Genomic DNA, 14,146 nt, shown 5'->3' with positions numbered 1-14,146 from the left:
AAGGGGTGGGGGGGAAGCTGTGAGGGGGGATGCAAGGAGGGGGCAGGGTGAGGGGGAAGCAGAAAGGTCAGTTAAGGTATGGGAGCATGCGCCAGAGCAGCGCGTCACTGCATCCACTTTCCGTCGGTACTTTTGCGGCCTCCGTGTGGCCATCCCCCAGACAGATGCCTGGCCCATCCCCATCTCTTTGAGATGTTGATCAACCTGCTGCAACCACGAGGCACGCGGTCGGCCCATTGGCCTCCTCCACTCATGAAACTCCCTCGCTGAGAGAATCTGGTGAGTAGGATCAGTGTCAGGAAAACGAGCCACATGTCCATACAGCCGCAGATGATGCTCACGGACCATGCAGGTAACACATCTCATTTGAGTCTCTCTCAGTAACCGCTTGTTGGACACAAAGCACGACCAGTGATAGCCAAGGATTCTCCGAAGAGACCTGGTACCAAAGGAATTAAGTCTCCATCTCAGATCCTTGGTCAGAGTGCAAGTCTCACATCCAGAGAGCAAGTCTGGAAGCACCAAGGACCTGAAGACTCGGACTTTCGTCCTCCCGCACAGGTACCGGCAGCGCCACACCCCATGATCCAGTGAATCCATGACTCCCCAGGCCCGACCCAGACAACCCAGAAGCAGAAAGGGCAAGACATGAGGTGGAGGGATGCCAAAATGGCTGACACAGTGAAAGGGTGAGGATGGGAGGACACAGGTGTGAAAATGATGATGATGGGGAGGGTACTGAGGTGGAGGGATTTGACATCATTAATGGACATGAACAGGAGTTGATGGTTGTGTGCAGGCAACCTCTGCAGGTTGGACTTCTCATGATCTACAATTCAGATTCACGAAGGCAGATATCGTGAGAGGAGTGAAATGAGGGGTTATTGGAAGCAGTGAGGAAACTCATGCTGTAGGTACTGAGGGACAGTCGATGGACCGAGCGTTTGTGAGTATAACAGGTTTGACAATGAAATTGTGTGACAATTTGGAGGAATATAACGACATAAAGATGAAGAATGTTTTGACAGAGATGACAAATGAAGCATTTTAAAATGTTATTAAAAAAACGGTTTTAAAGTAAGAAGCAACTGAGTTCAATTAGGAGAAATGTTCGTTCAATTAGGTTACGAGGGATTGATAATTAATAGAAGGGATAAAAAAATGAATGAACGAAAGAAATACAGGCAGAATTCGTTCACGATTTTTTTTGGAGTTGAATGGAATATTTGGGTTTTTTTAAGCACATAGGGGAAACTAAATATGAAGTTGCACATCACCAAAATCTAATCAATTTGTCCACGAGAATCTAATCGTCACGTCCTAATCCGTTCATGAAAGGAGAACACAGAAGTTCAAGAAAAGCTGAATGTTGCACATGTTAGATCAGATATGGAATGGGCACAATCTCGAGCTGAGACCTTGAAGGGTAGGCCAGACATTCTTCACAAGGACACAAGTTCAATAATACATGCCAGCAAAGTAACGTTAAGACATGGAAATTGAATGAAAACATAATTAACGAGAAGGGCACTTGGTCGCGCGCATACGTCCGCCATGTAATGCCTGATCAACGAGAACATATCGGGCCCAATACATTTTTGAAATATCATGCTATACAGTACTATACCATTTTTGGCCGGATCTCTCAATGGTAAAGAATCACTTTAAAAATCAAATAATTCTCTTCTCCAGATCCGGATTCAGATCTTCACCAAACTCGAAGCAATTCGTCCTTGCGATACACCCAACCTGTCCACCAAGTTTCGTCTGAATCCATCCACAACTTTTTGAGATATCATGCTATATGTAATTTTTAGCCCAATCTCTCAATGGCGAAGAATCCTTAAAAAATTATAGTCGTCCGATTCTTCTCGCTGTTTTCTTCTCGATGTACCAATATAAATTTGAGATAATAAGAATATGCATATGTACTATTTAATTTAGACCTCTGGCAGAATAAATGTTGAAAATCTTTCCAAGAAAGATTATGCTCAAAGATATGTTAAGATAATTTAGTGAGTACAATGTCGTATGGTAAGAATGAGTGAGTGCGGTATGTCATGCGGTGATCAAACAGGAGTAAATAACCAGTGAATAGAAAACACCACCATTTAAATCATTCCAAACTTCCAATGCCAAGGCATATTTTTTTGTCAGCTTATCAAGTAATAACACTCGAATCATGAGGTGGTTTTCAAAATTTGTCAAGAAAAGACAGGATCGAACAAATGGCTTCTCGACTATCCACCGACTGCTACACATGACAGCTATTCAGCACTTGAAAGACAAATATTCTGTAATCTGCACATTCTTATTATGAATTAAAACAATGTACTGATGGAATTGTTGCTCAAATATGAATTCTGACAACAGCCGCATCTTTTGACATTTTACTTTTTTGTGGAATTTTGATGGAATAACGTCAAAAGATATCGTGATGCTAAACCATACGAGGATTGTGGTGTTGTGTTGTCGCATTGTCATGCGTTGTCGTTCTTCATTGTTATTCTTCACACTTCTTCATCCATCATAATCCCATAACAAAAGTAAAATGTCAAAAGACGTCATGATGGTAATCCAGAAGATGTTTGTGATGATGTATTGTAGCATCGAAATGTGGTGTCATTCCTACATTGTTTAGTTGGTTTTCTTTTAGATTTAATCCCTCTATCTTTTTCCATTTTTTTAAACTTTTTTTTTCTTGTTTCTGCAATTTTTTTAAGTAATAAAATGCTTAATGGTTTATATATTTTGTTATTTTGTTATAGCTTAAATCCATCTATGTTATTAAATTTGACTTATGGTAAATTCTAGCACTCCCCCACTCAATCCTGCCTTTTGGTTCAGTCCACGATGTGGATTACCACATATCATGTGCAGAAATATCGATGTGATTATCGTTTTTTTTAAATAATAAAATGCTTAATGCTTTATATTTTTTGTTCTTTTGGTATGGATTAAATCCATCTATGTTGGTTAATTGTTTTAATACATGCTTCAGTTGATTTGGGGGATAGTTTGGATATGTATCGCTTTTGGAATGGTGTCCATTTCCCCCCTTCCACAATCCTGGCCTGATTTGGTCGAGTCCACATTTACGTTCAATTTATTTTCGTAATAAAACGATTAATGATTTGTATATTTTTAAATTCTGGGTTGCGTGCACTAGCCCAAAGACAAAGGAACTTCCTCACATTGGAATCACCATCATCGCTTCAGCAGTTATTGGGTTTGGTTGAGCTACAGTTTACCATTGTTTTTAGAGGGGAAGAAGTACAAATTGCCGTTGAAGCAATCTCTCATTGTGGTACTTTAGCGATGTAGTCTGGCATCTTTTTAAATCTTGGTAGTTCAGACAACGCTCGTGAATAAAAGGTATGGCTTTTAAATGCTTATGACTTCACTCTATAAGAGTTTATGAGCATATCATCATGTACACATTTGAATGGACGGCCATTTTTTTTCCATATCATCCCTCCATATGGAGTGCTACCATACTCCATGATATACACATGTTTTTACAGCGAGTGCGCTGTATACAATTGCACCGAGTTTGAAATGTCCCCGGTGTCTACCACGTCTACCACGTCTCCGGTGTCCCCCCCGCCCCTCCCCCCTCCCCAACGTGCCTCAAGACAGCCAATGACGGCCGTCCGGTAGATGCAGTGCGTAACCTAGATGGAAATAGCGAGAATTGACGGAAATACCCGAGTATTTCAATGGAAATTTGTGAAACTAACGTGTTATATAGGTGAAAACCATTTAATTTATTGCTTGACAGGGAAAAAACAAGAAACCCTCCCCTCTCATGTACGAATGAACGAAAGACGTCATTTCCACCCACCATCGCATTTCCCGCCGAAAGACGTCATTTCTGCCCACCATCGCATTTCCCGCCGAAAGACGTCATTTCTGCCCACCATCGCATTTCGCGGCGATCGCCGAATGCTGAAAGCTAAGTTCTTCTTATGCTATCATTCTTTTGCGGCCTCCTGCCACGCTGTATCGAACAATTTCATTCCTTCTGTTATATATAAAGGTGCTTATCACAAATATAACAAGATTTTTACATTTCAAATATTAAGTACACTTTTTAGTTGTTTTTCAACTGAAAAAGCATAAATTGCATATTTCAACATTCGTGTACTCATTTGCTTCACCACACGCGCTGTATTGAAGGATTTCACTTGTTGGCAAGAACAATTATGATTTGAATACTTGTGACCGTATCCTGATGAATCTTTCCTTGGCAACCAAGACACTAATGCCTCTTTCGACGAGAAAAACAGCTTTTTAGAGGTTTGTGGTTATGCTGGTTTCAAAAATAGAAAATCTGAAGGTGTCTCATGGTCCCTGCTTTTAACTCTAGGTGTTTCTGCATGGAAGTCTTGATAGTAGCAAGCAACTTGTAACATTTTTTTGGAAATGCACACTACTTTCAACAGCATCAAGTAGTTTCTAAATGTTATTACTGTTCGTGTACGTAGATGTGTAGAGACTTGCATGGCACATGAGTCGTGTTCAACTCTGCTTGGTCGACTTTTCCACCAATCATCTGAAATATGTGGTAAGTGCTCCGTGCAGTCAATTTTCGCCACCATCTCCGACAGATTGACTTCTAGACACAGCCCATGCCCACAGCATTTAATGTTCAACTAAGCACATTTTAATCACCCAGAACCACAATCAATTCCTCAGCACAAATCAATGAAACAAAATGACAGTGATTTATTTATTTGATATGAAGTGCAGATTGTAGGAAATGTTGATTCTCTTCAAGGGCCATTTGCTTTCTCTGTATCTCAGTTCACATCAGACATTATATGATAACAATATGCCTGACCTGTCTATTGCGAAACAAACACATGAGATGGTGATATTTTTGTTCTGAAGAAGTAAAGTCAATCGATGGGTTTTTGGTTTCAGTGGGACTACCTTACCTTTGTCACTGACAGATGTCTCTGTAGTTCCATCCTGTGCAAGTTCCTCTGCTGCAGTTGTGTCCAACTCTGAATTATCACTAGTACACAATGAGGAAAACAAATACATGTGTGCAATGTGCAAAGCAATTATTGTGATAAAGATGTTGGATTTAATCTAGGCCAAAAAAAGAGACTGGGGTCAAAAAGTTCCATTTTGTCTTTTGTCAATGTCTTGGTTGAAGCTCATCTTCTCAGCTTTTCGAGCAGCTTACAAAACCAGGAAAAAAAATCCTGATGTGGTCTGAAATTGTAATATTCTGTGCCAAACAATGCTCAAAGTCAAGGAAAGTAAATTATCCTTGACTCTGCCCACAATGCTACAAAATAGCATCCTAATTACAAAAAGTGGTGATTCGACTACTCTACATTCAACAAACATCATCTTCCAGAATTTAGTCTCCTATCAATGCCCTATAAAGGAGTAAGATATATATATATATATATATATATATATATATATATATATATATATATATATATATATATATATATATATATATATACATATAAAAAAATTAATGTAATGTTGGAGTCCTCTGAGGACTCTTTTACCAGAAGTCCTCAAGAATCATGCAGGCCTCATAGAGTGGTCCTGGCAACAAATCAGGCCCTGGAAACACGGCCTCATGGTGGGTGATGATTGCTGTGATGATGTCGTTGACATGAGGCTGACAGGCCACAGGATCAAGATCTTCAGGCACTGGCATCAGCGTAGGCCCAAAGCAGATTGCCAGGTTACTTGGGTCCATCATGTTCTCATCCCGAAAATGTGAAAGGCTAAGGAAATTTGAGTAGGTGAGATGGCAAGGTGATAAATAATAAAGGCGTGATTACAACATTTACCAATAAACTCGAAAATAGTAGTGGTAAGCTATGGATTCTCAGGTTTGTCTTATGGTCCATTCTTACAATATCTGGGTTTCTAAATCCTTATGCCAAGGAAAATGACATGAAAATATGCAAATCGAAAAAAGTGTGGAGACAAAAGTAGATTGGCATGTCACTGACTGGCTGAGAAAAGCAAAGAGAAAGCGAAGAACGATGATCTTTGTCAATGGGAGCTCGGAAACGAGTTTCAGCAGCTGTTCCGTTTGTTCTTGCACATCCACTATTTCTGAAAACAAAACAAAACAAAAAACATAAACAAGGAAATGAAACACAAGAGGCCATTCGGCCCTTCATGCCTGCATCATATCAGCACCAAACTAATTTATATTAAAAAAAAAAAGAAAGACAAGGGCACTCGGTAGAGCGCATACCTCCGCCATGTAATGCCTGATCCACGAGACCATATCGGGCCCAATACATTTTTGAAATATCATGCTATACATTACTATATCGTTTTTGGCCTGATCACTCAATGGTGAAGAATCACATTAGAAATTAATTAATTCTCGTATCCAGATCCTGATTCGGATCTTCACCAAAATATAATCGAACCGTCCTTGTGACACACCCAACTTGTCCACCAAGTTTCGTCCGAATATATCCACAACTTTTTGAGATATCGTGCTATATATTACTTGAGCCCGATCTCTCAATGGTGAAGAATCACTGAAAAAATTATCACATACGGATCCAGATTCGGATCTTCACCGAAATTGAAACAGTTCTTCCTTGTTACAAACCCAACATGTCCACCAAGTTTCATCTGAATCAGTCTACAACTTTCTGAGATATCGTGCTATTTATCGGTTTTAGCCCGATCTTCCAATGGTGAAGAATCACTCAAAAAAAAATTGAGGATCCGCATCCACCAAAATGGAATCAGTTTGGCCTTGTCACAAACCCAACCCGTCCACAAAATTTCATCAGGATCCGTCCGCAACTTTTTGAGATATCCTGCACACAAACAGACAGAAAGAGGTGAAAACAAAACCTCCATCTTCAGTGGCGGAGTTAAAAATGCAAAATGTTTTATTTTATTTTTTGGGGGTATTTTTTGTCTTTCCAGGGATAGGGTGGAGAGTGGGTGAAGGTGGTTCTTCAGTTAGAAGCACACATCAACCACACACCACCCCTTGACAAGACACCACACAGCCAACACTGCACAGATGCACACAATCACCCATCCATGCTCAAGCTACCTAAAAGTCTTGCCAACATCCCTATACCCTTCTATATCCATGACTTCCAAGTACCAATCTAATTCCATTTCAAACTTATCGACTGCTTCTGCTGCCACTACCTTTCCAGGGAGACCATTCCATGCATTAACTACTCTGAGTAAAAGACCCCTACCGTACAACCATCTTAACTCTCCTCTTCTTTATTCTCAAGCTATAGCCCCTGGTCCTATCACTGTCTATTGCACTGAATAATTCATCTGCACTTATAATGTGTATACCCTTCGTTATCTTAAACATCTCCATCATATCTCCTCGTAACCGCCTCCTTTCTCGTGAATAAAGCCCTGTCTCCTTCAGCCGCTCCTCATAGCTGAGTCTAGCTCAGCCAGGAATCAATCCAGTAGCCCTGCGCTGAACCCTCTCTGTGGTATCTATGTCCTTCCTGAACTGTGGTGACCAAAACTGCACACAATATTCTAGATGTGGTTCTCACTAAAATCCTATACAATGTTAACACCACCTCTTTTTATTTATAGATGATCCCCCTCCGAATACAACCTAAAACCCTATTTGCTTTACCTGTAGCTGCCTAACACTGTGCTGCCTGCTTACCTCCCGTATCTATTACCACCCCCAGATCCTTCTCCTGTGTGACTCGCTCCAAAATTACCCCTTGCATCCTGTAATCTCTATTTTTCATTGTTCTTTCCCATCCCTGACACCTTACACTTGCTCACGTTTAATTCCATCTGCCAATCTTTTACCGAATCTATGCAAGTATCAATACATTCCTGAATCTGATCACCACCCCCTCTACTATCCACCTCACCTCCAATTTTGTGTCATCTGCAAATTTGGAAAGCTTACTCTTCACCACACTATCCAAATCATTGATGTAAATAATGAATAGTATTGGTCCGAGTACTGATCCCTGGGGTACCTCGCTACTTACATCCTCCCAGCAAGACATCCTCCCACTCACAGCCACTCTTTGCTTCCGACCACTAAGCCAGTTTGCAATCCAATTAGCGACCTGACTAGCCACCCCACAAGGCCTCACTTTGGTTAACAACCTCCGATGTGGTACCTTATCAAATGACTTCTTAAAGTCTCGATATACTATGTCCACTGCCTTTCCCTCGTCCACCCAACCAGACACTGCTTCATAGAACTCTAAAAGGTTTGTTAAACAGGAGCTACCTTTGGTAAACCCATGCTGACTACCTTTAATTAGTTTGTATTTGTTTAAATGGTTCCTCATCCGGTCGTTAATTAATGTCACCAACACCTTCCCCACAACTGAAGTCAAACTAACAGGTCTATAGTTTCCCAATTCTTCTCCAGATCCTTTCTTAGATAACGGTGTTACATTTGCTCCTCTCCAATCCTCAGGTACCTGTCCTGACTCCAGTGAGCTGTTTAAAATATCCGTTAACAACTCGCTTACCTGCTCAGCCACATCTCTCAATACTCTCAGGTGCATATTATCCGGAGCTTCTTCTTTCAGATTACCGAGCTGTTCCTTTACTTCCTCCACTCCAACCTGGAACTTCTGTAAAAGCCCTTCCTCACCTCCTTCATAGACACTCTCAACACTTGGTAATTCTCCTGACTGTCGTGTTTAAACGTTGAAGTAAAATACCTGTTTAATAAGCCTGTGCGATTCCTTAATGGGCCCACACTTGTCCTAACCTGTTCTTTAATCCTTACAGACTTAAATAATGCCTTCCTGTTATGTTTAATATTCTTAGCCATGTCCTTCTCATACTCTCTTTTGGCTCACTGAGTTATTTTCTTCACTTACCTCTGTTTACTCCGATAGTGATATAAATCTAACTCAAGTCCTGTTATTTTAAACCTAATAAATGCCTTCTGCTTCTTCTTAACAGCGTTCCTTATCTCACTACTCAACCACCATGGACTCTTTCTGCCTCGAGTTTTCCACCTCATTGGAATGTACTTACTCTGCACTCTACACATTTGGTCCTTGAAGGTTTCCCATTTCTCTGATGCTGATTGTCCTATTGTTAGCTTCTCCCAATCTACATCACCCAATTCTCTCCTCATCCCTTCAAAGTTTGCCTTCCTGAAATCTCATAGCCTTACCCAACTATCCTGTACTCTAACTCTCAACAGAATCTTTCCACACACAATGTTATGGTCATTTGCTCCTAAATTCTCTCTGACCTCCACCTCCTCCACCATATTGGGATCGTCACTTAAAAGGAGGTCTAACACTGCACTCCCTCTCGTGGGCTTATCTACAAACTGGGTTACAAAGCAATCCTGGACTAAAACAAGTGGAAGTTAAAACAAGGACTAAAAACATGCATTGCATGTCGAACCATTGTGTAATTATGATGGAACATAGATGCGAAAACAGGAATCCGTGTCTTAGACAAGGTTTTGACAAAATAGTGTGGTGGGATGAATTAAGATCAGCGAGTGAGTGGCATGTGAGTGAGTCGAACATAGATGTGACGTAACGCTGTGAGGTAGGGTAGATGGACAATGAAAAGGAGACTGTGACGTAGGGTACACAGACAGGACACCAAAATTTTGCCCCTCATCCCAGTGCTTAGTCGATACTCTACACACAACTAGGAAATCTGCATCTGCTCTGCCTTTTCCCTGTTCCTGGACCCAATCTATCCCTGCCAAGTTAAAATCCCCCACAATCAACACTCTTCCCTTACCACACGCCCTTTTTAATTCCTCATGGACTCCTCCTTCCTCCTCTTCCTTCACACCCGGAGCCTTATAAAAGCATCCTACCAGTAACTTAATGTTTGCACAATCTCTAATCTCTACCCAGACAGAATCCTCAACATTTATTACTTCCTTAATGTCACCCCTTTCACTTGATACAATGCTGTCCTTGACCCAGATTGCGACTCCTCATCCTCTTCTCTCCTTCCTATCACACTGATACACCTTGTAGCCTTCTAATCCTGTCCTCCAGTTACTCTCCTCCTTAAACCATGTCTCACTCCCTGCAACTATATTATCCTCCTCGTTATCTACTTTGGCCTCAAGCTCTTCCATCTTATTATTTAAAATCCTGGCATTGGTAGAGAATATATTTAACTTTTCCCTTCCTGAAATTATATTTTCTTGCCTGGCCTCACGAATCACAATTTCATCATCAGTTCATTCCTTCATAGTTTTCCCACCCTCCATTGACCTAAAAAAAAGCCTGAATTCCTTCCTCAATTCCCACTGCAAACCTTGCAATGCTGCCCCCTTTCTATTGAACATACAGCCATCATTCCAGAAACACTCCCTCTGTCCCCTAAATGATTCCCACTGCTTCTAAAATGCAAAACCTTCCTCCCTACGCCATTCTTCCAGCCATTGGTTGACATCTATCGCTATGCTCATAATTTCTATATCATTTCCTAATCTCGGGAGAATCCCAGAAAACATGACCCTTTGCTTTCAGCCGCTTACCTAATGTCCTGTATCTATTTTCCAAAACCTCTGCGTAAATTTTCCCGAAATTATTTTCTCCTTGGTGTACCGCAACCAACATCTTCCTACCGTGACCCAATATGGTCATTTGTCCTTCCTGTCAATGTCCAAAACTCCTGCTCCTTCAAGATTGCACAGAATTCTATGTCTTCGATCCTTCCTTCAGAATGAAGAATCTACATACTTAATAGTCTCATCACCCACAAAAATTGTCTCTCATACCTCATTCCATCACCACTGCCTGCACTCGCTGCACCCTCACAACTGACTGCTCTTGCTACACCCTCTCTACTGACAACACTTGCTGCATCCTCACCACTGCCTGCACCCTCATCAATGCCTATACTCACCACACCCCCACCATTGCCAATCTCCTCAACAACCTCACTCCACAAGCACAACCAACTATTCTCTACAAATTTCTCATATTCTGCTACTTGCTGCAAATTATCTATCCGTTCCTTCAACCTTGTAATAAATATATCCTCCTTCAACCTCGTATTAATAATAAATCATTACCATCAACACCATAAACTTTGAAATGTGCACAAAGAACTGTGTCCACATATGAATGCTTTTCGAACTATATCACTGTTATCAGTAAATTGATTTAACACATAACGTTCTTGCTCAAGAACTTGCAATCGAAAGCAGAATATTCAAGGCAACAATGTATCACATTATAATAGGGTTTGAAGAAACAATCTATGTAAAATGGAGCAAGTGTTTGTATAAATGTATGTATGTACACGTGTATGTATATGTATATGTATATGTGTGTGTGTGTGTGTATATATATATATATATATATATATATATATATATATATATATATATATATATATATATATATATATATATATATATATATATATAGATAGATAGATAGATAGATAGATAGATAGATAGATAGATAGATAGATAGATAGATAAATAGATAGATAGATAGATAGATAGATAGATAGATAGATAGATAGATAGATAGATAGATAGATAGATAGATATATATATATATATATATATATATATATATATATATATATATATATATATATATATATATATATATATATATATATATATATATATATATATATATATATATATATATATATATATATATATATATATATATATGTTATTAGCCTGGTGTTGGCGCAGTGGTTAGAGCAGCGGCTTGGTATCCAAAATGTCCTGAGTTCAAGCCCCGTTGGACCACTGAATTAATACACCAGGGGGTTGACTCAGCCTGTCATCCTTCCGAGGTCGGCAAAATGAGTACCAGTGTACTGGGCCGGTGTATACCCCGGTTAAAATAGGTGTACCATATCCCTGTCGTAAGAGGCGACCAGGGTTGCGTCAGGAAGGGTGTCCGGCGTAAAACATGTGCAAAATCACTATGCGGATCATGCGGATGATTCGCTGTGGTGACCCCTAACGGGAGCAGCCGAAAGAAGAAGAAGAAGATATATGTATGTATGTATGTCCACATTGGTTGGACAGCTACAGCCTGATACTCCCCACAAATGTGACCTGAAAAAAAATCAAATGTTTGCCATTTTAATAATCCTAAGACATCTTCTGAAGTGTCATATTCACAACTGTCATGCCCTCCCTATAAGTCTTTTGTTCAGTGAAAAACAACCGATGCGACTGTTAAAAGGATCATCAAATCTTGAAAGGTTGGAGCCAATAGGTGTCATGGGCCTTGTGAAGGCAACAGTATTACAAATCAATTCTTGACCTCTTCCAGAGCACACAAAACAATGAGAATGAAGAAGCCCAAAAAAATTCCCCTCGTAATTTGTTGTACATTTCAAAAACAAATCAACAACAATAAAGAACTTACTGTTGCAGGCCAAGAAGTCTGAGAGCATGCATTTGGGGAACATGGAGGTTTGTAAGGTGCGGAAATACAGCTTAAGGACACCAGCAACAGAATCGATGTCATAGCTCAGCTCTCCGTCTTCCAAGGGATCCTCTCCTGGGAACAAACACCGCAAAAATGACATTAATAAAATGGAAAATTTCAAACTAACCATCAGTTGAACATATAATAAATAAAGGGAAATATGAGGATGCAATCATATTAAAGTTTAAACAAGTTTTGTTTGACAGAAGAGGTAAGTAATGAAAAAGAGGCATGGACAGGAGAATGTATGAAAAAGAAAATGAGAATGCATGAAATGAAAAAGAGACCCCATCACTGGAGTGGAAATGTGTGGCGGGTATTGGTCAGGATGTATACAGCAATGGCTGCTGTGGCATTTGCTTCCTGGTACCCACTACGGTAATGGGGTCTCATCTTGATTTATTTTTTTTGTGGAGGGTTTGACCAGTTCACACTGCACACTGATAAAAGCCAACAAGCCTGAAACACGTGTCCGTGGATGTTCCCTCTTCGGGGTGGACTGGTCCATAAAAATGAGAATTTCATTCTCTTCCTGTTACTGTTTGCAGTACAATCCTATGGACCACAGTGGCCTGTAGCTCTGCTAAGCTCATGCCTAATAGGCAGAGTTTATGCGAATGTTCAGCAAGCAATGCCTCTTTTAAATCTATATACACACGCATATGCTGTATGTATATATTTGTAATAGTGATGCGGGTGGTAAAATATCCGACATGACCGGTCAGCAATTAGTGATCATATAAGTAAACTGACACACAACCAGACAAAGTGAACCAATTGCTTTGCCCCACTTTGCACTACACATTCAAGGTTGAGACATTGGGAGATGCAATGGATAAATAAACAAATATATGGACATGGGATTTCCATCCATTGGGATCATACTCTGTGCAGAGCGTTGGTGCTGCTGAAGCAGTCTCCTTAGCTATTGGGCGCAATCCTGGACGGATCGCCACTCCGACACAGTATACCAGCAAGCTGACACTCATTTTGCCGACCTCGGAAGGATGACAGGCAGAGTCAACCCCACCTGGTATAAATTCAACAGCCAAGAGGGATTTGAACTCAGGATCCTGGGGTCACAAGCCCACCACCCCAACCATTAAGCCAACACCAGGCATAAGGTATTTGAATCTGGTAAATCACCAGCATCATGAGTTGTGTTGCAGATGGGATGTCAAACAGGTGGACCAAGTGGATTGGCTTTTCGCGGAAGCTTTTCCACTAATGCTGGACCTACTACCACTTTGACAAAACAAATAATTATTTGTGTACTTGCAAAGGAGTAATTAAAGTTTTTTTTTTAAATGACAGCAGTTATGATTTGTTTTTTCATAACAGCTGCCAAATCGAAATTTGATGAATTCACAACCTTCGATTTAATAAACAAGCAAACTTTGGAGGAAACGCAAAACCAGGTTCATCAGTGAGCAAATTTGTCAGAATTGCACTTTTATCTCAATTGTGTGAAGATGCTTATCTCAGTGCAGTTATGAACACACACTCACCTCGCTCAAACGCATTGCGAAGTTTATTGACTTCTGCCTGCGAACCCGGTACCCGGAATATTCCTTCATGCTGCAATCCTTTGGAACAGTTTATTTGTTATGGTTAGAATTGCTCATAAAACACAACATTAGAAGGTGTACAAAAAAACACTGCTGATCGGTGAAGCACAAACTAAGTTTTTTTTTTTTGTTTTTTTTTTTGTA

At 40.3% G+C, this 14,146-nt stretch overlaps 1 protein-coding gene across 4 annotated transcripts in view; it reads right to left on the bottom strand.

The window, feature by feature from the left end:
- Nucleotides 1–14,146, bottom strand: part of LOC147018599 (SLIT-ROBO Rho GTPase-activating protein 1-like) — an 89,133-nt gene that overhangs the window by 7,537 nt on the left and 67,450 nt on the right. For all 4 annotated transcript variants that reach the window (XM_085898426.1, XM_085898425.1, XM_085898427.1 and 1 more), the window contains 6 exons: nucleotides 13,943–14,020; nucleotides 12,372–12,506; nucleotides 5,991–6,096; nucleotides 5,535–5,759; nucleotides 4,941–5,020; nucleotides 4,504–4,618 (listed from right to left, as the gene is read on the bottom strand). In XM_085898426.1, coding sequence (XP_085754552.1) covers nucleotides 4,504–4,618; nucleotides 4,941–5,020; nucleotides 5,535–5,759; nucleotides 5,991–6,096; nucleotides 12,372–12,506; nucleotides 13,943–14,020 — 739 coding nt within the window. The remainder of the gene's footprint in view (nucleotides 1–4,503; nucleotides 4,619–4,940; nucleotides 5,021–5,534; nucleotides 5,760–5,990; nucleotides 6,097–12,371; nucleotides 12,507–13,942; nucleotides 14,021–14,146) is intronic.

The sequence above is a fragment of the Eptatretus burgeri genome, chromosome 10, assembly GCF_056783735.1.
Source record: "Eptatretus burgeri isolate ZD-2024b chromosome 10, Ebu_testis_v1, whole genome shotgun sequence".
Classification (NCBI taxonomy): domain Eukaryota; kingdom Metazoa; phylum Chordata; class Myxini; order Myxiniformes; family Myxinidae; genus Eptatretus; species Eptatretus burgeri.
This window is presented reverse-complemented; position numbering and strand designations above follow the sequence as displayed.